The 26,369-nt window shown below is 39.7% G+C and overlaps 1 protein-coding gene across 1 annotated transcript; it reads right to left on the bottom strand.

The window, feature by feature from the left end:
- Window positions 1-9,592: 9,592 nt before the first annotated feature.
- Window positions 9,593-26,094, bottom strand: LOC5566375 (myotubularin-related protein 2). The gene is made up of 5 exons (XM_021846669.1): window positions 25,647-26,094; window positions 20,187-21,212; window positions 19,896-20,066; window positions 19,623-19,830; window positions 9,593-10,697 (listed from the first exon to the last, which is right to left on the bottom strand). Exons 1-5 carry the CDS (start codon window positions 25,743-25,745, stop codon window positions 10,378-10,380), a joined length of 1,824 nt encoding a protein of 607 aa, XP_021702361.1. The 5' UTR covers window positions 25,746-26,094; the 3' UTR covers window positions 9,593-10,377.
- Window positions 26,095-26,369: the final 275 nt, after the last annotated feature.

Here is a 26,369-nt window from a genome sequence, read left to right as displayed (position 1 = left end):
ATGCAACTAAGGACTTTTAAGTAATGAATTATTATTACGTATCTCACCGTTATCTACAGCTTCGGGAATTTTTGAATCGGCCCGCTGCTTCGGCGATCCTTCGCTTTGAGTTACATTGTGTTTTCCTGCATCATCCGTGTTGCGATCATCTTGAAAACCAAAGAGATAGATAACATGTTTTGAACAAATTATTATACTTTATTATCTTACCAACTTCCTGCGATCCACCAGCAAAATTTTGAAGACTATCAGAAAATTCCTCCTCGTGACTATCGTAATCTTCGACGGCTCTCTTCGCATCTGCTACATTCCTTGAATATATCTGTAGCAATAATAGCAGCGAGATCTTGAGTTGCGACTCGCTGCTATTTCATCCAACGCAAACCTGGGCCAAGGCTTGAATTGAGCGCCCCTCCACCTTCCCTTGGTGGTGGATAAATAGCAGTGCGTGGAGCGTTTTCCTTTCATTCGTGAAACGGACGCAGAACGCGCAACAACCGGAGCAGCCGAAAAGGAATAGCAATAATAGCAGCGAGATCTTGAGTTGCGACTCGCTGCTATTTCATCCAACGCAAACCTGGGCCAAGGCTTGAATTGAGCGCCCCTCCACCTTCCCTTGGTGGTGGATAAATAGCAGTGCGTGGAGCGTTTTCCTTTCATTCGTGAAACGGACGCAGAACGCGCAACAACCGGAGCAGCCGAAAAGGAATAGCAATAATAGCAGCGAGATCTTGAGTTGCGACTCGCTGCTATTTCATCCAACGCAAACCTGGGCCGAGGCTCGAATTGAGCGCCCATCCGTCGTTGCGTATCAATTCGCAGCGGCCGTGTGCAGCAAACGATGGATTCTTCAGATGACGGTCGCGACAGTGGCGCAGCGTTCACCGGACCGCTGGCTCCCACAAAGTAAGTAATCTTTATGTATAGACTCTGCTGGAAATAGACAGAAGTCTAGTGCAGATTATTTTGAAATTCGGTGGAGATAGACGAATTTCAGTAAAATATCAGACTCCGGTGGAAATAGACGGAGGTCTAATGAAGGATATTTTGAAATTCGGTGGAGATAGACGAATTTCAACAATAATAATAATAATAATAAATTAGCCTCCGGTGGAGATAGACGGAGTGCTGATAATATCTTTGAAATTATTGGGCTAACGCTATGTTTTGCTATTGTTACAGAACGCCCTCGAAAAAGCTTATTCTCAAGGAACTGAATGAAGCACTCAAGAAGAACAATGCACTTCGAGAGCAGGTGGCAAGTTTATCAGCAGGCTTCGGCAGTGATCTGTCTCCAGCTCCGGCTGTCACCGGTCGTTCGGACGGACTGCTATTTTCGACAATGAATAGCTTGTCGTTGGGTTCACTCAACATACCAGAATGCGCACCATCGGAAGGGCAAACCGAGATAGACAAACAAGCTTTCGAGTACTGGAAGGATTTGCTTGTTTCGTCACTACAGCTTGTCAGTGCTACAGATGAGAGGATGAAATACGGAGTATTCAAGATAAAATCTGGCCCCAAGCTACGCGAAATACTAAACACAACTTCTTCTGTACCTGGGATGCCGGATGAGAAAACTGCTCCATTCTCAAATGCATTGGCTCGACTTGATGGATATTATGGATCCAGAGCTTACACATTGACCCAACGAGGCAAACTGATGATGATGATGCAGAATGGAACAGAAACTAGTATTGCGTTTGTGCGACGAGTGACTGCTGCAAACCTGGGCCGAGGCTCGAATTGAGCGCCCATCCGTCGTTGGATGAAATAGCAGCGAGTCGCAACTCAAGATCTCGCTGCTATTATTGCTATTCCTTTTCGGCTGCTCCGGTTGTTGCGCGTTCTGCGTCCGTTTCACGAATGAAAGGAAAACGCTCCACGCACTGCTATTTATCCACCACCAAGGGAAGGTGGAGGGGCGCTCAATTCAAGCCTTGGCCCAGGTTTGCGTTGGATGAAATAGCAGCGAGTCGCAACTCAAGATCTCGCTGCTATTATTGCTATTCCTTTTCGGCTGCTCCGGTTGTTGCGCGTTCTGCGTCCGTTTCACGAATGAAAGGAAAACGCTCCACGCACTGCTATTTATCCACCACCAAGGGAAGGTGGAGGGGCGCTCAATTCAAGCCTTGGCCCAGGTTTGCGTTGGATGAAATAGCAGCGAGTCGCAACTCAAGATCTCGCTGCTATTATTGCTATTCCTTTTCGGCTGCTCCGGTTGTTGCGCGTTCTGCGTCCGTTTCACGAATGAAAGGAAAACGCTCCACGCACTGCTATTTATCCACCACCAAGGGAAGGTGGAGGGGCGCTCAATTCAAGCCTTGGCCCAGGTTTGCGTTGGATGAAATAGCAGCGAGTCGCAACTCAAGATCTCGCTGCTATTATTGCTATTCCTTTTCGGCTGCTCCGGTTGTTGCGCGTTCTGCGTCCGTTTCACGAATGACGCCAGAATGTTTAGTGTACCCCTATTTATACAAAGAGGAGCCTGCTTTGTTTGTATCCGCCCAGTCATTTGATGCTGTAAGAATGTGGCGTGTATCGCATTGTTATACGTATCGGCATGTAAATTATAATTGTTTCCGCACTCATGATATCATTTTATTCATTCTATGTGCTCATTTTAACGATAAAGGTTCTTTTTCTTTCCGATATTTTCTGAACAAAGTTGTATAATTGAAATCAACAATTTATTTATTTTATTTATTGATTATTTTTTCGTACATCAAATTCCCAATCTCAACTACTACAATTTTGTTGAACAGTATGGACCCCGAAGCCTCATACTATTAATAACAGAATAAGTAATCCATGCCAAATAATGACCATTAATTATAATGTCGCGAAATTGTTAAATTATATGGGTAGAAAATCTCGTGCGATACGTTTAAAATGTAACCCTAACGTTTGTCAAATGGTTTGCCTTTATATTTGCGCAACACATCAATACTCGTGAATTTTACTATAAACAACTTAAGCTTTACAGTTTGGCGAACAGTTGGATACATTAGTATTTGTGTTGGAACATTTTGTGTTTGACAATCCATTTTGAAATTTTCACTTTGTTTTCAACTGCCCATCGTCGGTCCGGCTGAGTGAAAATTTCTTCGGAAATCCTTCGCTACGATCTACATTTACAAGTTTATCGAGAATATTTTTATTAAATCGGCGTGTTTTATCTGTTATGTACGCAATATTCGACGGTGTGTTTCTTCCTCCTGAACAAGAATCGGATACTTGACCGAATGTGAGTGAATTTTTGATGGGTTTTTTGTTTGGTGAACCCGGTGAACCATAAATTATTAAGTGCTTTATGTATTTTAGGAATCTCGTAGCATATCAAAAACAAACGAGCGATTGTCCTCCGGATCAGCGGGACCAGTACAGCAGGTGCAGAGATTGGTGCGAGATTCTGCCGAATGTGTGTTATGTGCTGTATTTGTCACTTGTTTCGTTGGATGATTTCGGAGAAAATGTACCCCGGTTGTAACGAAAATGCATTCGTTAATTAATTTAGAATGGGTATCTGGAAGCGGGACATGGTCCCCATCAAGGTAATGACCGACATCCTCAAAGTCGTCAAGGAACTAACCGGTCTCAAGCCGAAGCAATGGGTTCGATTGAAGCGAGGCATCTACAAGGACGATATTGCCCAGGTGGATTACGTCGATCTAGCCCAGAAGTCCATTTGAAGCTACTTCCATGCATTGACTACACACGATTGCGGAGAGCCCTTTGAACGACCCAAACGAACCCAAAACCATTCAATCCGGAAGCAATCCGCGCCATTGGCGTCCGATGGTGACTTCCTAATCTTCGAAGGAAACCGATACTCCCGCAAGGGATTCCTGTACAAGAACTTCACCATGTCGGCTATTCTGGTTGAAGGCGTCAAGCCCACTTTCGCCGAGCTGGAAAGATTTGAAGAACAGTCCGAGGAAATCAACATTGAACTGGCTGTTTCGGGCAAGGAAGACCCCGTTGGAACGCACACTTTCTCCATGGGAGAGGTTTGCGTGGTCGATCTGGAGAACCTACGATGTAGAGAAGATCCTCCTCTATCAAGCAGCGGTGTTAGTTGTTACCTTGTCTATTAATTTTCTTAAAACCAACGAGCATAGAGGTCCCCAAGTAAACTGCCACGAACACCAACGCACAATCAAATCAATCTTACACAAGTCGATTTCCTCAGAATGAAAACGTATCGATGTTTGTTTGACGTTATTGAGATTTCGGTCAACAGCAGGCCAACAAAGAAGTGGTTGTTTTGCAGCAATTCTGTTTATATTTGGATTCTCACAGCAAACAAAAGCAATGTTGTGACAGTTCTCACAGCAAACAAAGAAAATTTTGTCAACATTGCACTACTACGCAGGCAACTGGATTGGTCTATACAGAACATAAATATACAATTTGAGTATGGACAAGTTTATTGATGCGTTTGTGAAGTTATATAAAAAAGCAAGAATATGAAGCTGTGGTTCAAGTTATTTTCAATGAGAAAAGTTACAAATGTATTGTTAGAGAATACTTTTTTTATATAAAACAAATAATTAATTAATTAATAGACCATTTCCGTAAAAAAATTTATTGGTTTATATGATTTCTGACAATTTACTGAACAAATTTTCCTAAGGAATCGATATGTTTTGGAGCCTTTAACTATTAGAAAACGATGAAAAACTTGCGGCACGTTAGTTCACCCCTCGGTCCCCTGCAATTTGTTTCACCTCGAAAAAATGCAGACCCCTTTTTCCCCTATGGTATTGCCACCACGTTGTGGTGAATTTAAGATCAGCTGGCATGACCAGATGATTTTTGTTTATGTTTTCATTCATCATAATGGGCTCCGCTGATTTCGCTCCCCCTTCCTTCACGGTTCCTGAATCACCGCGGAAACCACCTTTACCGCTTCGGCCGAATATGACCACACCCGGCGGACACTACATGGTTCTGTAACGCAAGGATTGTAGTCGACAGATGCCTGATCTCTCTGTTTTCTGCCGACGAGGATTGAATAAGCCGGAAGATTCCCGCCTAGAGGCAGCAACAGCCGCGCAAGGAAATTTTGAGCGGCTGTTGCTGCCTCTAGGCGGGAATCTTCCGGCTTATTCAATCCTCGTCGGCAGAAAACAGAGAGATCAGGCATCCCAAAATTTCCTTGCGCGGCTGTTGCTGCTTCAAGGCGGAAATCTTCCGGATCAACATCCAACAGATAGATTTAGGCATTAGCCAGCATGAATAGTAAAAATAGCCTTCTACAGAACTAGCGGTACCGTAACTGTTGGGTGGATGAGAGATTTGTTGTTAGGGGGTGGTTTTGAACATTGAATATGTGGAGGAAAACATATTTTCCTAAATCTGAATCGGGTTGGAGTTGAAACTGTGATTCAGAACGGATTGCGCCAGTTCCAACCTGGTTTAAAAACGTTTGTTTGAGTACTTTCAAGTTAGTTTCGTTGGCGCTCCTGTTTGGGGCGCCCTGACCGGGATCACGGTCAGTTTGAGCGCGCACCTGATTTGACGTTTCCAAATGTAAACAAGCATCCCAATGCAGGGGTGGAATCGAAAAACTGTTGCAAAATAACCACGCTGATTCCCATAGGGTTGAACAAACTGTGCCGCATCTTGAATTATTTTTCAAAATGTGGTGAGTATCCATGTTTTCAAAAATTTGTAAGAAAATCAGGAGTGCATATAAACAAAATCTAAAAGCGTTAACATTCATTAAAAATGATTGCCTTTCAAAGAAAAATACAAAAACTGGGGGTTAGATCTGACGGAAATGGTCTATTCAAAAGATAATTTTTAATAATGTCAAAGAGAGACAAATATATGTATATTGAAATTGTATAAGAAAAAAGCATAATGCCGACACTTATAGCACAGACAAACAGACGTAACACTTAGAACAAATCTCGATCCAAATCATAGTCACGAGGACATGTACGCCCAATGCTAGAACTAGTGTATTTGGCCGACGGGCCAACAGATGGCGGAAGTGTGTAAACGTCAAACGCGAACAAAAACGATGCGAGCGCTGCGGGTGGCGGATTGGCCACCTACCATATATTTGAACCGACCGTTAAAAAGGTGGTCGATGGACAATGAAGAGAGTGTGACGTCTGTTTGTCTGTGCTTATAGTGACGAACCATACAAAGTTTGTTTTAAAATTACTTAAAAGTTACGCTTTCAAGAAAATATGTGTTATCACAAGCATGAAACGAACTCACCAGTTGGTAATCCATCCTCGACTGAACACAAATATATCTTCGCACTCACACAGTGCGAACAGAAAAACTTCTTGGCGTCCCGCAAACAAACCGTCTTGCTTGTGCCTTCCAAATACCCTGAGAGAGAGGAGACAGCTGGCTTAGATTGCGAGCTCCCAAAAGTCACGGGAACCTGTCATCAACTGTCACTGGAAAACCGCACATTCGAAGGGCAGAGCGTCAAAATTTGGCCAAACTAAAACTGGATGTGATTGAAAATTCAGGTTGTTTTCCTGTGCTTTCGCATCTAAAATCTTTGATTATTAAAATATTGTCGATTAGATTCAAATTGCTATTGAATTTTTTGAAATTTATGATCTTTTTGATAACAAATGGAATGTGAAAATGGTTTTGACCCAGTTTGTGCTCTCTGAACCGATCCTATAACATTTCCCCGAATACCATTACCCCGAAAACCATCACCCCGAAAGTCAATACCCCGAATGGTCAAGTACCCCGAAAACCAATACCCCGAAAACCATTACCCCGAATAGTCCGTTACCCCGAATACCATTTCCCCGAATTTTCTTGGCACGAAAAATTCAAAATGAAGATCCGACAAATGAATCCAATATACCTATTTCATAGAATTTTGATTTTCATTTGAATTCATGTTCTTCATGTTATCAAAGATTTATTATTCTTTTAATCAACAGCTATTCTTCATGAGCCAAGTTAGAACCCAAATTTTACTCACAGGCGTGTACTTGATTTTGTAAGAATGATTGTGTTCACAGCAATAAATCATTTTTCGAACTGATGTTAATGCTGACATGTTAATATTAAAGACCTTTCCCGCCCTCTTTCAAAAGCGTTATATTATTTGGTAATGCCTAATTATATTTTTATATTGCGCGAGTTCAACATATTCTAAAATGTCATTAGACTATGGTTTGAAAAAGGTCAGATGAAAATGTTAACTATTATTAAACTGACCACTTTTTCAAAAGTACATCGCTAAAGAACAGCCTATGATAAAAGAAGAAAAAAACACTGTTGAAAGCGTCAATAATTATGATGCCAACAATCACTTTGCTAGAGCAACTTCCGAAAGAATAGCCGAAAAGAGGGACAAATCTCTTGTTAGAAATTGTAATACTGACAAGATGTAATACGGACAAGTAATGCAGGGGCTTATTTTCATTTATTTTTTGAAGTCACTGCCAACTTTGAATTTCGCTCAAGACAATTTTGTCAGTCGATTTTTTTTTACCGCTTTCGCTCAAACTTCAACTCAAACGGTACAACTCGAAACAACAGCCTATAACTCAATGAAGAGAAAATCATTGATTAAAATATTTACACTGCCATTATACAACCTCGAAAGAACAGCCGATGATTGAAAGAATAAAAAATCACTAATAGGAATACTACACTCAGGCAAATTAATTATCGAATTTCATAAATTTTCCCTTATGAAGCATTGAAAAATCCATGAAAGCCGATTTCAGAAGGCTTTTATGGATTTCATACCATTGCAATGATAACCATTATCGAGAAAATAGGAGAACATAATGAAGGTATACAAATTTCATTGCGCGCCTTATGATTTCCATTGCTCTAATGACTAATTCCATTAATGAAACCATATTTCATAAGGCTGGTATGAATTTCATATTGACTCAATGGAAACCATAATTGCGAAGCAAGTTATACTTAATTAACGTATATCAATCTCATTAAGCTGCCTTATGATTCACATAGATGCCACTAGTGTGAAAAACTCATAAGATTGTTATTATGAAAATTTGTAGCATAAAATCGTTGGCTCCAACATACTGCGAACTTTTTCAGTTATGGAATGTCCAGTTATGGGAAAGCAATGGACGATTGTCGATAAAACGGAAATGTGGATTTAAATAAACGGACAATAATGGTCGAGCTAACGTCAACAATATATTGTACTCCGAATAATTTCATTGAATATTTTTTCAATATCTGGGTTAGAAAATGTCTTGACCAACGTGTAAAAATCGGATGTTCATTCTTCACCGCGTCCTCGACGAGGAATAGTACTTTGATGCATATCATTGCGAATCAAGCAGCAACACTGCAAAGTAGGTGGAAATCCAATTTCCACACCTTAATTGCCTAAATAATAAGTAGATGAACGCATTGAAAATTCAGTAAATATCCCGAATGGAATTTATTGTCAACCATGTATAAAAAACGAATAGTATAATAATAGTTTGTGTCACAAAAAATAATGTAGTATATAGTGCTGATAGAAGTAATTCTTAAAATTTTATTTCAATGTTCATAATGCTGTTTAATGAAATTAGCCAGTCACCACATTGGCATGATCCAGATCAATTCATAAGGTGAATCAATGAAATACTTACCGATTTCTTGTGGCTAATAAACATAAGGGAAAATAATGAATATTCAAAGTATTTTTGCCTGAGTGTACTATTAAGCCGAAAACTTTCAGGCTCAAATTCGCGAGCTTCCTTGAAGAATTTCTTGAAGGCATCACTGATTTTCGGGGAAGTGTCGTGTTCGGGGAACTGGTTTTCGGGGTAATGGTTTTCGGGGTAATGTGTCATTCGGGGTAACGTTGCATTCGGGGTAATGGTTTTCGGGGTACTGGTTTTCGGGGAGATGGTTTTCGGGGTAATGGTATTCGGGGAAGTGTTATAGGACCCTCTGAACCATTGTGCACAACCCAAACATGAGAAGAAGAAATCAAAGAAGCCGAGAAAACAAGCCAGTTGTCAGTGAGCTGTCTCCTCTCTCTCAGGGCTTCACGAAGCACTACCCAGCAAGACGCTCCAAAACAGGAAAAAAAAATCTCCATCGACGTAAACACGCGCGAAACCGTGAGCAAAATCTATCCGACGACGCAAAACCGAACTGTCCTCTGTCACAACTTTAAGTAAAAAATTAGGATACCAAATTCAAAAAATGTTCTAGGAAAAATACATACGAAGTAAGAAAAACTCTTTGCTTTTCGAATGCGGCTTAGAGAAATTCAATTAGACGTGTAATCTCAGAGATATGGACTGAGCACTTTCGTATCTTTTTTAGGGGGTGAACCCCAACTTGCAACTTGCATGCACGGGAGTGTAAATTCACCTTGCCTGTTAAAATAGGACTATTATACCGCTGACATGCCCTATATTAGCCGTAAATTAAACCTATAAGGCCAAAAAGGCGAATTATTCGGCTAGTGGTTACTTAGTTTTCCTCGTTTTTGAGTGATGTCCGGTATTATGTGCTATTCGCTGCTGCGGTTCTCCCCATACATTTTATTATACTAATGATCCCAACTAACCATTCGGGTGCTGCTTTTTTCGGATCAAAACACAAACTTACATTGTTTCGTTTCAAAATATCTCATATTCTTTATTACTCGCAAAACTGTTCCAGCGCAGGAGATAAACTTCTATATATATGGAGCAGAGCATACGCGCTCAGCTTCTTATTAGCCAAAGCTTTCTATCCTTTTGCGCGGTATCATCATTACCTTTGATGATGATAGGTACTAGTGGTGCTAGTCGAGTTGTTACGTCTTAGCAGGGTTATAGAATGGGTTATGATAGACATAATAGTATAATAACATTGTTGCTGATAACTACTGCCACAGACTCTCCGCCGCGTTGGTTCATGCACGTGGAGCGCCAAACGACGTCGAAAGTCTGAGGTAACTAATTTTAATAAAGGACTTTCTTCCACCACACACTGGTACAACAGACTCAGGGAGTCACTTCCGTATCGCTAATTCAAATCTAATGATGATCAAACTCATTCTCGATGTCTTTAGCGCACAAACACTTTACTAACCAGACATAGACAGGGAGTTAATTATAATAATGCACAATTCTGCACGAACTTTTCCACTTTTAATGAATCGACTGATAAATGTGATAGGTTTGCACCGTGTGTAAAGGGAAGGAATCTGAACTGTATATCATATAGAAAATTCTTTGCAAGAGCATCCACAACGGAAGGACTCCGATTCAGAGATGGGTTCTATTCATGCTTGGTTGAGATAATAATATTTCTCGGAAACTACCAATGCAGGAAATTATTTGATTCACTCGAAACTACTGCCAAGCTCATATCTTAGCACACCATTCAGTCAATCGTACAACGCAAACATCCTTAATGCAATGGTGAAGTCAATCGTCCCGATTGGTGTGTCCGCTGTTGAGTTTTCTCCAGTCGACATTCCTCCACCTGTTTGAGCAGTTGGTCCTGCAAGGCGAGCAGCTCTCGCGTACGCTGATAAATGGGATCCTGTTGCCGCATGCTTGGGTTCCACCGGCAGTACAGCCCCTTCCAGAGGCGTATGTGTCGCATGCTGACGACCGGTTTCAGCACTGTCTGGATGGCCATACTGCGGCCGCCGTACAGCGGATTACGATACTGTTCGTGGGATGAATTTATAAACGACCACAGCGAGACGGTGCGATTTTTCAGATCTGTGTGGGGGAAACAGAACAAGTGGAAGAAATTAAAACGGATTAGGTAGGGGAACGTGGTATAAAATGGAAAATAAGGCATAAGATGACACATTTCTTACGTTCTATGAAAAAGGTATGGAAAGTTGAATAAGTTTACTTGTTGAGATTTTATTAGGAAAATTCTTCATTTTTCCATGTTTTCATTGTTTTTATAATTTTTAGCATTTAAAGATATTTGAAAATACGCTGTGCTTACCATAAGCAAAACATTCTTTATTTATTACCTAAATAAGTTAGGTAAAGGCCGTTTAAATAAGGCGAAGTAGCATAAATCAATTGGCTTTGCAAAAAAAACTAAATTTCTACTGAATTACATTTCTTATTAGGATTTTGGGGATAATAGACAAACATATATTAAAATCTGACTGATATGACACATAAATATCACGTTTTTGTACATCATATGGGCCCAGATAGCCGTAGCGGTAAACGCGCAGCTATTCAGCAAAACCAAGCTGAGGGTCGTGGGTTCGAATCCCACCGGTCGAGGATCTTTTCGGGTTGGAAATTGTCTCGACTTCCCAGAGCATAGAGTATCTTCGTACCTGCCACACGATATACACATTCAAAAATGGTCATTGGCATAGTAAGCTCTCAGTTAATAACTGTGGAAGTGCTCATAAGAACACTAAGCTGAGAAGCAGGCTCTGTTCCAGGCTACTTGATGACATTCACGTTTTTAACTACCGTAATCCGGGGTAACATTGATCATTTTTTTCAGTTTTTCTTAAATTTTTCATTTCACAATACAAATGTTACAAGTTTCATATTTTTAAAACAAGTACTGGCACCCACCGCTTCTAACTATGTACTTTATTTTGTTTTTCGAAAGATTTAAACATGTTTAAATAAATGTTTTAATTGATTTTTTGATTCAGCTGATATGGGGTAACATTGATCACCCAAGTAAACAACGTTAGCTAATATTGGAAATGTCGTTACTTACTAAAATCAGGGCCCCTGAAGCCGAATATGAAGACCAAACTCTTACAAGTCATTTACTTTTTGAGTTATTTCAAAATTAAAAACACCTTGAACCGCGGAATACGCCTAAAAGTAGGCAATTTCCTCAGGAAATTCTACATTCGTAATAGTAATTAGTTAATGTTGCCTAATTGAATAAACTTATGAAAGATTTGACAACGGAATCGTTTTTGGCGATGCCATTTTTAGTAAGAACCGCATTTTCCTTGATCACATCGTCTGCAGAACTCATGTGAGACATGAATTTACGGTAGTGTCAGTGAAAATGATGGAAATCATTGTTTCAAAAAATTGACAAATTTGCGCATGAACTAAACGCAATTTTGGCAAAAACCTTAATTATCATTAGCTTATGAATATACGAAAGAGAGGCACCATTCATGGTTCGAAAATGTTTCATCAATAAATCTTTATTTGAACGTTCAACAAGATGAGTCATCCCGATCAATGTTACCCCGCTGATCAATGTTACCCCGGATTACGGTACTGCACTAGGAAGAGCCACGTGACTTTCGCAAAATTTAAGCCTAGGGTAACCAATATGTTTTGGACCCCCTGGGCCATTTTCCTGCAAAATTCCCAGCTTAAATCGAAAGACCAACTCAATACGCATGCCATTTGGGAAGATAGGACTATTCCGCACTTGCATCAACCGTTTGTATACATAAAATATATTTATTTTATCTGAAATTAATTTAATTTAATCGGTTCATCCATGCAACCGTTACAGCACGTTACACACAGAAATTGAAGCCGTAAGAATTTTTTCAAATGTAAACAAAAACTTTTTTCAAAATTCTAAACTAAAAGCGTACAATTTCTTCGGTTATCCATTATTAATCGATTGATTAGACTATGGAAAATCTTGTTATATAACCAGTGTCGTGGACATTGTCGCCGAACGATAAAAAACGCCGGGGGTCCAAAATATGTACTTTGAGGGTCCAAAATGTATTGGTGTGTCTAAAATAATGAAAAACAGTGATTCACAATTCAATTATTTTCGAGCTTTTTTGGATCCTACATGACCGTATGGGCATTTTAATCTCGTAGAGGAAGTTTTTCTCTACATTTTGGCATGTTCTTTGACTTGGTTACGCTGTGCCATTAATTAATTGGGACAAAAAAACTAAAATCACTTCCTTAAGGGGTCCAAAATACGACCGTTACCCTACTACTACAGTAATGACCCAATTTTATCAGCCTCCGATTTTATCTACCCCCGATTTTAGCACCCTTTTTGACCCGATTTTAGCATCCTGTTTTCCCGATTTTGTCAGCCTAAAATTTATATTTATTTTAATCGGAGTAAACACGTCTATACTGGAAATATTGGGTACATAAAGTCAATAATGACCTTGGCCACGTCTATACAATCATCTAAAGACCAAAATTTTGAAATTTTATATTTTTAATAATTATCCAATGAACTGATCAATTTTACCATGGATTACGGTACATATAAAATGGATGTAAAATAAAATGTTTATATTAACAAAATCATAAAATTCAGCCCTTAAGTTAAAATAAAAACTTGAAACCAGTCGATTTTTTTCCTATTTTGTCAACCCTAAATGCAGCATGTGGCTGACAAAATCGGGACATTACTGTATTACCATTCCCAGCACTGCTTCTGACTTCAGCTAGATTGAGAAGGTACGTCCACCGAGCGTCTGTTCACCAAGAAGGTGCGGCTCAAACAGCGTCTGACTGGCATCCAGCGGCTGAAAAAGAAATGCTCTTCTCCAGAAGCTACACCTAAGATCACGGCGGATAGGGAACCTTACACTGAGGAATCTGAAGTTATCTTGTTCATAACAGCTTTCGTATGAAACAGTGTTTTGCTAAATGATAAACATTTCATACGATTCATTTCATGGTCTCGGAGAAATGAGCGAAAACGGAGAGCTGTTGGCAGAGTTTTGTGGCAATAACGACATGGTGATCGGGGGATCGCCTTCCCCCCATCGTCCGGTTCACAAGGTCACGTGGGTCTCCCGTGACGGCTTTACTGAAAATCAAATTGACCACATCTGTATCAGCCGAAAGTGGAAACGGAGCCTTCTTGATGTGCGGAATAAACGTAGCGCTGACATTGAATCCGACCATCACTTTCTCATCGGCGAGGTGCGTCTGCGCATTGCGCGGATTCGTCGACAGCACGTTGATTTAACACACGTCGACTGGAAGATGCCACAGTGAAAAGGTCCTTCGTCGAAGAACTGAAGACTCGTGCTGCTAATATTTTGGAAGATGGCAGCGTTGAAGAACAATGGACCGCCATGAAGAATGCCTTCATCACTACCAGGTGTGCTACGCACTCGGAGAAAACAGTGGATTACCGATGAAACCTGGAGGAAGATAGTGGAGCGGAGAGAAGCCAAAGCCGCGATAGAGCGGGCGAAAACCAGAGGAGCCAAGGCACTTTCCCATCAACGATACTCGGCTCTAGAAAGGGAAGTTAAGCGCTCATGTAGGCGGGACAAACGAGCGTGGGCGGACTCACTTGCTGACGAAGGTGAGAAAACCGCAGCAACCAGCGACATTCGTCTTCTCTACGATACCTTAGCGGGGCAAAGATGAATAAGGCGATGCCCGAGAAAGACACGACTAGACAGCTGTTAAACGACCCCACTGACCAGCTAAAACGCTGGTTCGAGAACTTCGAACAACTTTTTCAAGTATCAACCCGGCCACCAACACCTCAGCATGATCCGCCTAGGGTTCGGCGTATTAGTCGCGTTAACACCGAAGCTCCATTACTGCATGAGATAGAAACAGCCATCCAAAATATGAAATCTAACAAAGCCCCTGGGGTCGATCGCATATCAACCGAGATGCTCAAGGATGTATACCAGTGGTCACCAAATTGCGGCCCGCGGGCCGCATGCGGCCCTTTCCACAATTCTGTGCGGCCCACGAGACTTCGTTGGATGTAAATGAGTTGCGGCCCGCTTGTTATGATTAGAGGGTCTTGTTTCCCGGACTGGAAAAAATCCCGGGATTCGGGATTTTGTTTTTAAAAATCCCGGGATTTCCCGGGATCCCGGGATAAAAATCAAATGCTTCCAAAACAACTATAGAACGTCCGGAGCAGATATTGAAGCAATGTTTAGAGCAGTTTCATAACAACCGAACCTGTTTTTGAAGGTTAAGTTGAACTATAATAGACCAAACAATATTACCGTCGTTGGGGGTGACAATGGGTCAAAAAGAGATGTGTACGATTTATTTATTAAATAATTATTGCAATTTAACTTGGTTAAACTTCAAATTTGGTGTGTATGTACTTTGATGGTGCATTAACAACTGTTCAAAACATTAAATAAAAATATTTATTCACAGCGGCACCACAAGTGAATGAAAAATGACCCAATCTCACCCCATAGAGGGGGTGACATTGGGTCGCTGTAATTGAAATAACTTGTTTTTGATAATATGGTTGCAAAACCATTCACAGCTGAAGAATATTGATGAAATACGATGCAAACAAGATGAAAAGATATCTAATATGTTTCACATGTATGATAAACGATTATACCAAAAAATTGAAGAGCTATGAGAAAAAATATGTAAACACAACATTCATCGTCAAGTTTACATAAATTTTCTATTTTTTCCCTCGAATTGTCTTCAAAGTCTCATCCCCATTGCCATGAAGCCTATTGAGTTTCCCCAAAGGTGTACTGAAACAGTGATTATTTTAATTTTTCGTAAATAGTTAAATTTCGGAGCGACATTCCACGATCAATACATTTCAGGCAGAAGTTGATGTCATAATCACGATATTTCAGTGTTCCAACTCATTTGTACTTCTAGGAGATGTTTCTATAATATGAAAACACTGATAAATAATTAAATTAAAAAAACAATCCATTTGATTAGTAGTTTACGCAACAAGGTGCAGAATGATGATTTTTACAGCACGAGTTGTAATTTTATCCTACGAGGCTTGCCGAGTAGGATAATTACGACGAGTGCTGTAAAAATCGAATTCTGAAACGAGTTACGTACAACATTTTTTGCAATTTCGTAGAAGACCACTTGAGGGTATCAGAAATTATATCGGAATGCATTCACCATTATTTTACAATTTCTGAGAAATTGTTGTGCTATGATTCATTACGCAACTCAAAACAGTTGTGTAATGAGAAAGCGTTGCGTAATGAATCATTACAGCACTGGTTCCAGTTAGGTAACGACTATTCCCGCACTGCATACTTCTGTGCAGGAAAGTAGGCCGTTTCATGACAGATTGGCGTGATGAAAAACAGCCTATTACGATGAGAAATTGCAAAAAAAAATTTACGATGTTGCTGCGCACAAAACACAGTTGCTGGATTGAGAAGTTGTCAAAATGCGTTGCATTGTTATTCAATGTACGGAATCCTCAAGTAGACTATTTTGATGTTTCAGAGATGCTGTATTTAGGAAGAATAAACACATCTTAATGAAAAAGAGAACTACCGGCACCGTAAAATGTCAAAAAAGTGGACTTGCAATTTCATTTATTGTCGTTCTTGCTTGACCCAATCTCACCCCCATTTTTGATGTTTTAGACACCGTACCAAAAAAAAATAAAATTTTTGTTGAAAAATCAAATACATTCCGGAAAATACGTGTGAAGTGTAATGAAAAGACTTTAAACCTTCTACTAATATAACGGTAGAGGTTAGAGTACATGCGTGATACTTTGCACAGGAGAAATTTAATGTTGTAAATTTTATCTAGTTTCAACATACAAGTTTATTGATATAGTAAACAAAAACTACTATTTCTAAAAATGTATATTGTTATGAATTATGTGTAATAATATGTTCCCTAACATATGAATTATTAATTTTAGTAATATCACCGTTATTAGCTGAAATATTTCATAAATCATATTTTTCCATTTTGACCCAATCTCACCCCCAGACCCATTGTCACCCCCATCGACGGTATCTAAGATTTAATGCACCAATATTTCACCTATCTGCAGTTGAAGTCAATGGGCATTTATTATAGTTAATTTGAAACGAAAATCAATCGTGATGCATAAGGTATAGGTAATACCAATCACTCTCAAATTTTACCAAATCTTTCAAAATTCACACTCATGATTATGCAACTTTACATTGTTGTGTCATACGGAATATTCATGCTTTTGAATTATGGGCATGACAGCCACAGGTATGTTGGTCGTGGAAAATGTAAGGTACATCGGGCAAACTAAAACAGTTACGGGAAGATAAAATGGCATCGATAACTTTTTAGTATGATGAAAAAGTCAACCACCAAATAGAATAAACCGTAGATAAACCTGCAATAGTTTATTGAAAATTACGTTACTAACATACCAGAAAAAAAAACCAAATGGTTAAGCCTTTAAGGTGAAACAGCTTGGAATCCGAATTCAACAATGAACCAAAACTTTGAAAGCACAAATCTTGCGAAAGAAGGATCAAACAACAGTGCAATTTCTATTTCAGCTTTGTGCACTAGCAGAAAGCTTAAAATAAGAAGATTGACTTTGTACGATCATTATTTCAGCAGATTAGTGCCTTTGAAATCGTGAGTAGGGGAACAAGCCGGCCATTGTGCCTGCCATGTTTGAATTCCGAGATGTGTCACCTTAACCTCAATAAAAAAAGTTTATTGAGTGAGCCAAATGCAATAACTTAAATACATTTTTGCATCAAAAATCACCAGAAAAACATGCAGCTTGTTTTGTGTCAATATTTGAAAATAATGCAACAATATTTTCTAGTTCAACATACAATTTCGGGAAATCCCGGGATTTTCGAAAATATCCCGGGATTCCCGGGACAAGACCCTCTAGTTATGATCTCATTAAAAAAGGATTGTATTTCTTAAGTCCTTACAATCAAATACTTATTAATTGTACATTATGCACAACATCGTGCTGAATAGAGACGGAATGTAATCTTGTTTATTTTATATTTCATGAACGGCTCTGAATTTTGTCTGACAACACTAACTGTTATCAAATCTTGAATTTTCCATATATATTAAAAAAAGTTTTTTCTGCCAATTAGCTTAAAAGCGTTCTAAACCTTTTAAGAGCTTTGAGAGCGCAATTTTTATGTAAAGGAAGTTGGTACAGCTTCCTAAAGTGGCTGAAAAAAACTTTCTCCCAGAAGCTGGAAAACCTTCCTAACAGAAGCTGGAAAAGCTTCCTAACAGAAACCGAAAAACCTTCCTAACAAATGCTGGAAAACCTTCCTTTCAGTAGCTGGGAAAGCTTCCTTTCAGAAGCTAGAAAAACTTCCTTCCAAAAGCTGGAAATCTTCTTTCCAGAACCTGCAAAGCTTCCCTCCAGAAGCTGGAAATGCTTCCATCCAGAAGCTGGTAAAACTTCCTTCCAGAAACTGGAAAATCTTTCTCCCAGTATCTGGAAAAAGCTTCCTTCCAAAAGCTGGAAAAGTTTTCTTCCAGAAGCTGGGAAAGCTTCCTTCCCATTTCTAAGATTTATAAGATGAAATGATCGGCACAAATATCTTTTAAAACTTGTGCGGATTGATCCGGCTTAGAAGACAGATATGAGGGATATTTTAGCATTGAAGAGGAATCGTCATTCTTTCTGTTAAATTCATCTCTTAAATGAGAACCGGATTTTTTATTACAAACCTAGAAACATTCTAATTATAAAAAAAAAAGTTATATGCATGTGGAAAACCATAAAAGACTCAAAGATGTTGGAGTTATTAATGAAGGGTTTTTTTTTATTATATTTCAAATCCGTCGAAATAGAATCTTCCATGTCTTGCGGCCCGCTCCATGTTCTGAAAGTATCGAAGTGGCCCACATAGACAGTATGGCTGAGGACCACTGATGTATACTATCACCGCTACTGAGAAATTTTCGAGTTATGGCAGTTTCAGTGAGGCAAGAATTGTCAAAAATCGAGAGGTCCTCAATAACTGTTTTGATTATAACTACCGATCAATTTGACGAACCGAATAGGAACTGCATTCGGTTCGTCAAATTGATCGGTACTGATTACTTACTCGATGGGAGCTTTCGAATGAGCATAGTTTTGAACATTTTGAACGCGAGAATTATTTAATATAATCCAGAGAATGTTTGCGGATGTCGAGTGCTGAAATGCAATAACTACGGCTGTCACTAACATTAGGTATGCTAGAATTGCAACGCAAATAGAGCGTCAACCAAGAGTTGGCTGCAGGATTAGCCCTGCCGAGGCTGGCCCTTTGTAACATTGTCGGCTAGGAGAAGAAGTTTGCCTAGGCTACTTCTGCTACATGTGTTAGGTGCTATATGCGCTGGCCCCTACCCGAAGAAATACCGTAAGATGGTTCCGGGGAGATAAGGGTCTGAGGCAAAGGGTGATGTCCGTGCACTCTGTACACCACTTGAGCAATTCAACAAGAATTGCTCAAGTACAGTGCATGGGCTGATTTTAGTGGGTTGTCATTGGTGCGCCATCCCCACACTCCCTGAGATACCTTCTCAGGCGTCTGTTTGCAGATTTCCGCTTGTAAAAAAAACCTAGTTTTAATGAAAACACAGAAAGGCTGCACTATTGTAATCTAAGTAGCTAAACAATCAAGATATCCTTGGCTACGCCTCCGACCCTAGTAACTAAGAGTTTGTTATTTTTCATAACTGTTCACTTGCTAATAAACCTCCGTTGAAGTCAGACGCTTTCCAAGCTTATTCCATTCCTTTGAAACGGTACCCCATTCTAAGATTTACACTAACTGTCATTTCGACTGAGTTGAAGCTTAGCGATGCTTCAACCCAGGCGAATTGACAAACAAGAATAAAATTCCCTACAGAATGAAAGAGAGGCAGATAGAAAGAGTAATTATTTACTAAAATTTAGTAATTCTGTGACTACCCGTGTTTCTGAGTGTAATGGTACCTATTGCTTACCATTTTGAACCCGCTCCCGCTCTGTGTTGTACAGAAACGTTCCAAATCGACAGGAATACAGATGGTCCAGAATGGTGATCAAAAAGTATTCATTGAACTCCAAACCGTGCGGAAACTGCTTCGTTATTTGCCACACACAGTCAATGAACTGTAGGAACACCGGTGATCGATCCGCATCCGAATGGTGATTGTCCCCGTGTCCGATACGCTATAATTGAAAATTGAATCATGTTTGAAACTTTGGTTCTTCCGTCGTGCCAAGTTGACGCCTACCTGTTCGAATTTGTGTCCAAAGCTAAGCCATTCCTTTTCGATCAACACTTCAAATCCCTTCAAAGTGCGATAATACGGGTCCAGCAAGAGCATAGCGAGCGCTGTAAGTTGGGATGTGCGGTCCCACCCATCCGAGCAGTGAACCACAACTGACATGCGCATGTTCTCGATCTGAAATTCGACCAATAAACGATTATAATTCTGTATTAAGGACTACAAAGCACACTAGAAGTCTTGCAAAATTCTGATCGTGACCCGGTGTGCAACGTTCTGAACTGCTAATGAACTCACCCTATCAACGATCCGTACTGCCCCGGCCAAAATGCATTTGATGTGCTTCAACCACAAAGTGCTCTCAACCGCAGAAAGCCACTTCTGATCATCGCTGGCCGGAAAGCAGATTTCCTTCAATTTTCGTAAACTCTCACGCATAACGTGAATGTTGTGGATGTCCAGAAATGTAAGTTCGACATTTTTGTACGCGTCTTCCGATTCATAGCCACCGCCCTTGGCCTTGTTCGCAATGGCATTGGCATTCGGCCGGGCATCGAAGATCGAGAGCTTGTCCGACTGAGCATTCGCTTCCATGATGTAATTGATGTAGGTCTCATCGGCTTCGTTTCGTTTTCCGCTCACTCCGACTAACGGCTGGGAACAGCGAGTAATCGTGGCCAGAGACTTTGGGTGAATCCAGCAGAGTACAGGTAAGCGATTGCGAGATCGGAAGTTAGCAACTTGTCGTACCAAATCATCCTTGGCCGTCTTTGGAACAGCCCACACCGAAGGGTAACTGTCGCAGATCTCATATTTATCGTTGATTCTGGTTATCCTCCATGTGTCGTTGTTGGCGCTATTGACGCCCATTCTTCGCAGTTCAGCCACTGGCTCATATACACTCCAACCGTCCTCAGGAAACCTTTCCTTGTAATTGAAGGCAAACAGTTGTTGGCTATTCGCCAATGGAAACGCGTACAATTGAAGCTTTTCGAAAACGGTCCGCCTCGAATGGTTTTCTTGCTTATGAGCGAAGCGTAGATTTCGCATGTCCTTGCAGAAAATGTCAATACCATAGGAATTTTCCCCTCTGGAACTAGCTCCTCCCACTTTCTCTATGCGACTTACGGCTCCCAAGGGGCAATCTACAATCACCACTGGGTCTTTGTCACTCGAAGGCTGCGACCGGAAGTGCAGCCTGTAGTTCGTTATAGTCAAAGTGCCCACAACCGGTCCACTGTACGGACAGATGTACGACACATCGTTCTTGATGTCCTGCATATTTTCTCCGGAGAGATAGGTGAATGAGGACTCATTGGCAACCTGAAACATAGAAGCGTTGGATTAATTAACATTGTAAACATTCCTGGATGATAGTAAGTCTCTTTTTGGAGACTGGTTGGTGTAAGGAGGTTTTTAGAGATCCTTCTAAGAGTTCATCAGGAACAGTGCTGTTAAATGTCACGAATATCACGTGACTTTGACAATTGAATATTGCTAATATCATCCTTCCCCGTGGAAAAAGTCATCGGAAAATGTTTTTCCCGGTGACCTTTTCCGAATTACTATCGGTTGGCAAAATCTGCGGTTGTGATATTTCGCATGGAAAAGTATAATAAGAATTTGAAATTTTCCAAAATTTTGACATTTAACAGCACTGATCAGGAATTCCTACAGAAGTTTTATAATAGATTACTGTAGGATTTGTTTGGCGATATTTTCCACAGTGTTTCAGGGATTTCTTCAATAACGTCTTAAAAACTGTACTTGGTAATTCCCTAGAGATACCCTGGAAAAATCCAAGATGAATTCTTTGAGATCTAGGGTAGGTGTACCAGTTATGGACATAATGGTTCCCTATTACGCCACACGTGATTAATTGATTATCTTATAAGTTTTAATCGTGTGTATAAGTAGTTTTATATCAAATAGGGTAGGTGTACCAGTTATGGACACAGTGGTCCCCTAATTCGCCATACGGGATTACTTGAATGTTTTCACATTTTGAAAGATTTTGTGTGTTGCAGTAGTAAGATTTAAGATACAGAGTGGTGATTGATCCGTTGAATCTGTTGCATGCTCCTTTGAGGGCGACCGACGGGATCCGGATCATTTGTGTTCGGATCGCGTTTTTCGGAAGAAAAAAACTAAACAAAGTGTGCAGGTGAAAAAAGAATCGACGCGTCAGTAGTGTTTGATCCGTTGAATCCGTTGCATGCTCCTCTGAGGGCGAGCTTCGGAATCCGGATCACGCGATCCGCGATTTCGGAAGAAAAAAACGAAAACAAAGTGCGGGTGAAAAAAAAAGAAAAAAAAAGAATCGACGCGTCAGTAGTGTTTGATCCGTTGAATCTGTTGCATGCTCCTTTGAGGGCGAGCGCCGGAATCCGGATCCATTGTGTCCGGATCGCGTTTTTTGGAAGAAAAAACGAAAACAAAGTGCGGAGTTCTGTTTGATTTTCCGACCTTGACGCTTGCTCCTGCGGGAGCGAGTGACGAGGGCAGGATCAAACATGTCGCGCGTCGGTCGAGTAAAGTGAATAAGTGCCGTGATCGGTTAGTTCCGTTTGATCTTTCGACTTTGACGCTTGCTTCTGCGGGAGCGAGTGACGAGGGCAGGGTCAAACATATGTGCAGTGCGTCAAGAAAGCCCGAGCAGTCGTCAGTTGTTTTCCCTCTCGGGTCGTGCGCCTATTTTCTCTGAGTGCTTTTATATAGCCGAGCAAACGAGTTAAGCTGAAAGTGGATTGTTGCTGCTCAGTCAAGAATGACGGATCAATTGGTGAGCTCGTTTCATGCTACTATTTCTAATCTATAAAATATGTATGACTGCACATTTGATCGTTACAATGGTGGGACGTAAATATGATTTTTCAACAAACTATGAATGGTTCGTCACTGTGAGTGTCGACACAAACTCTGATTTATTAATTATTTATGTTTAACATTTTTTTATTTTCAGAACACCCCTTTTTTACCTTTATTTTTGTAATTAAAAAAAAACATTGAGTGGTTCGACACTACAAGTGTAGACTTGCGAAAGGTCACTTTATTCAACAAACTTTGGATGGTTCACCACTGTAAGTGTCGGCATAAGAATAAGAGTGTTCTAAGATGTTCCAGCCAATCAAGTTTTTTGTTTCTTTTCAAATAAGTACAATATAATAACACATGCTTTCGTCCTGACAGCTGTAGGAATGTTACATTTAGGTATTTGTTCAACAAACTTTGAATGGTTCGTCACCTCAAGTGTCGGCATAATTTTCCTCTACATAGAAATTGTTCATATCAAATGAAAATATTATATTTTCATAAAGCATATTTATATTTGACAAATAACTATTTATCATGGTCTAATCACTTATCAAAGTGAATCCTGTGACCCAACGATCCTCGCCATTAACAAACATCCCTCCCAGTAACCTTTGTGGAGATGCAGAGGCAAACACGGTCTCCAAATAGCAAAGGTTACACACTAACATTCCTTCCCTAAATCCCACCTGACTGCAAGGACGTGGCCGGCGCCGTTATTGACCTTGTATAAATAGAGGCACTGAATTATGCACACTGAAGAAGATTATGGCCAATCCCAGCCAAACTTCTAATTGATTCTTTGTGCATTTTCACTGACTTCGGTCAATCACGGAATAGCAACCATTGATATGTGTAGTCAGTCTAAGCTAAGCTGCAGTAGTAAGATTTAAGATACATCTTGATGTTTGAACATTCAAAAAGATTTAAAATTAAAAAAGTTATCAAAATTTCCCGTGTGGCCAAATAGGGAACCACTATGGCCATAACTGGTACACTTTCCCTATATATTGATGTTAAAACATAAAAAAAATATTCAAAATGTGAATGTTTTCGAGAAAGCACATATGTCCAAATAAGAAACCACTATAGCTATAACTGGTATTTTTCCTACCTTGGGAAATTTCAGAAAGAATTTTTATAGGAATCGTAGAAAATCGTAGGAAATTTCTGGAGTTATTTCATTAAGAAATTCTTGATTGAAATCTTGCAGAAAATGAACCACAATCCTGGATTAAATCCTAAGAAATTAGAGGAGGGATCTCTGGCGAAGTTGTTACTTGAGTTCTTGAAAATTTCCTTTCCTGAGAAATGTATGGAAGAATCTTTGCATCAATTCTTGAAGAAAATCATGGTTGCGTCTCTGGAGCAATTGCCGGGGTTCCAGGTTGAATCCTTGAAGGAATTTTAAAATAATTTCATGTAGAAATTCCGTTGTAATTGTATCAATAAATGAATTCTTTAGGCAAATACCTGAGTTGTTGATGAAATCACAGAAAAAAATCGTAGAAAAATTCATACAGTAATATGGTGCAGAGCTACGTGGGCTGGCTCACTTTAGAAAAGGGTCTTTCTCGGCCGAATTGTCTGAAACTTTGCAATAAGAAGCACTTCAATACGATGCATATTGTGACCAAATATGAGCTCTGTAGCTTTTAACCCTTCAGTCGTCGCGCGGTTTGCCACCGTCAGAACCACCACGCTGATACAACAGCGCGACGACTGAAGTGTTAAAAACACCACTGCCGAAGTGAATCAAAAATGCCAAAAATAGGATCCTGCTCCCTACTTGTAACTACAAAAAATATTTTCATAAAAAATGTTTGGCCGGATTTGCCAAAAACTTCTTATGAAAAATTGTATCATCTATTTCCTGATTAGGTTTTTTTTGTTTTCTTGATTCCTGTTCCTGTTCGGTCTATTTTTTGTCTGCTTTTCCAAGCGCATAAGGTCTCTAAAGGTGAACTATTGTAAAGGCAATCAGTTGCTACCAGCCCTGTGTCAATCCTATAGTAGGGGGAGATCCCCCAGTACCGGACACTTAAGCCACTAAATTCATAATTCGAAAAATATTGATTTGATGGGCTCGTGTTACCCATTTATGATAAATATTATCATTTTTATAGTGTACAAAAATAAATTTGAAAATATAAATATGAATTTTGACATTGAGTTTTGATGATGTATTTTAGTACCAAATTGATCGATCTTGAAAAGTGGCACCCAATACCGGACACGATCTGGAAATGCCTCGAATTCTGTAAATTTGAACATCATTGAATGTGTACACTATAGAAATAGTTTATAATTACCAATTCAATGCAATTGCAACATTTACAAAAATAATTTGAATTTTTCTTAGTTTGCAAGATGCCTATCAAAAACCTCTTTCATATATGATGAAAAATAGCACATTTTACGATGTTGTTATGAATTGTTCATTCTTCTTAATTTTATTGCATGTTTGATACCATGGTCGACGGAACCCATGAAAAATGAAAGTATTTTGAGACACTGATGCAATAATTACAAAGATATCATATAACAAATCAAGCTGTCCGAAACTGAGGGACAGGAGGTGCTTAACCAAAATTGTAATTTGTCCATATTTACTTCAATTATGGTACAAAATACATTCATACTATCAAATTAGGATTGTGTTCGATCATGCTTGCGGGATCCAAAGTATTTTTTCATTTTCAAAATAATTACTAAATAGGCTCAAAATTAAGAAGATACGTCAATTTTTTAAAGATTTTCAAACTTTTCTACTTTTTTAAAAAGGGATGCATATTTCAAGGATGTGTTATTCTACGCAAACATTAGTCTACATAAAAGCTTTCTTTTCTACTAATACACCATCTTGATTGGACCATGATTTCTCAATGTTTCGACTTTGTCCGGTATTGGGTGCTGTCCGGCACTGGGGGATCTCCCCCTACTTACAATCGTATCCATTCCGTGCTTCGAGTTCAGCGAACTTGACTTCGAGTCGGAATCCAGCGAATTAGAGCTCCGGTGAAATTCCGAATTGTGATGATCCATAACTGTGGTTCGATCCCGTGGTACAATGCCGTTGCTGCTGATCCGAGACTACGCCCCCACAAAAGGCACTGCTGTTCGATGCACCGATGTCGTCGTATTTGTTTACGTGTGTTAGCGTAACTCGCTAGCTGGTCTGGGCGAGGAAATTTCCAAAACGAATATCTTTAGCACAAACTCGTTCGTTCTCTAGTCACAGTCCCAAGAGTTTCAATAAAACCTAGTTGAGAATAATAATTATTTCAACTGTATTTCACTGATAAACAAAACTAGCTTTGTCCAACACCAGACACGGCGACAATGGCGAAAGCTGAAGAGAAATTTACACGATTTTTGACAACCCGAATCAAAGAGGATCAAAACAAAAGCGATACATGGTTACCAGGCGACGCAACGAATGATGTTGCGCGACACACCACGCCACAGTAGTACTAGAACATAGCAGAAGAGAAGCAACAACACTTAAATAAATAATTTATTAATTTATTTATTAATAATTTAATAATTAAATTTTATATTGCCATCAATATGATCAATATTCACTCAGAAACCCGGATGGTAACACAATTACTAAATTTTAGTAATTTTATGACATCCCCATTAAACATTTGACAGTTCAACAGCCGA

This window comes from Aedes aegypti, chromosome 2 (genome assembly GCF_002204515.2).
Source record: "Aedes aegypti strain LVP_AGWG chromosome 2, AaegL5.0 Primary Assembly, whole genome shotgun sequence".
Taxonomy (NCBI): Eukaryota; Metazoa; Arthropoda; class Insecta; order Diptera; family Culicidae; genus Aedes; species Aedes aegypti.
The sequence above is the reverse complement of the archived record's forward strand: the minus strand, read 5'-3'. Positions and strand labels throughout refer to the sequence as shown.

Bases quoted from the DNA above. Each gene is read 5' to 3' on its own strand.
- LOC5566375 (XM_021846669.1), bottom strand. From the start codon at position 25,745: ATGGATCATCACAATTCGGAATTTCACCGGAGCTCTAATTCGCTGGAT. The intron at 20,067-20,186 runs GTGAGTTCATTA...GTCGAATTTCAG, and splicing joins CAGTACGGATCGTTGATAGG to ATCGAGAACATGCGCATGTC. The intron at 10,698-19,622 runs GTAAGCAATAGG...TCCCCCACACAG, and splicing joins GCGGGAGCGGGTTCAAAATG to ATCTGAAAAATCGCACCGTC.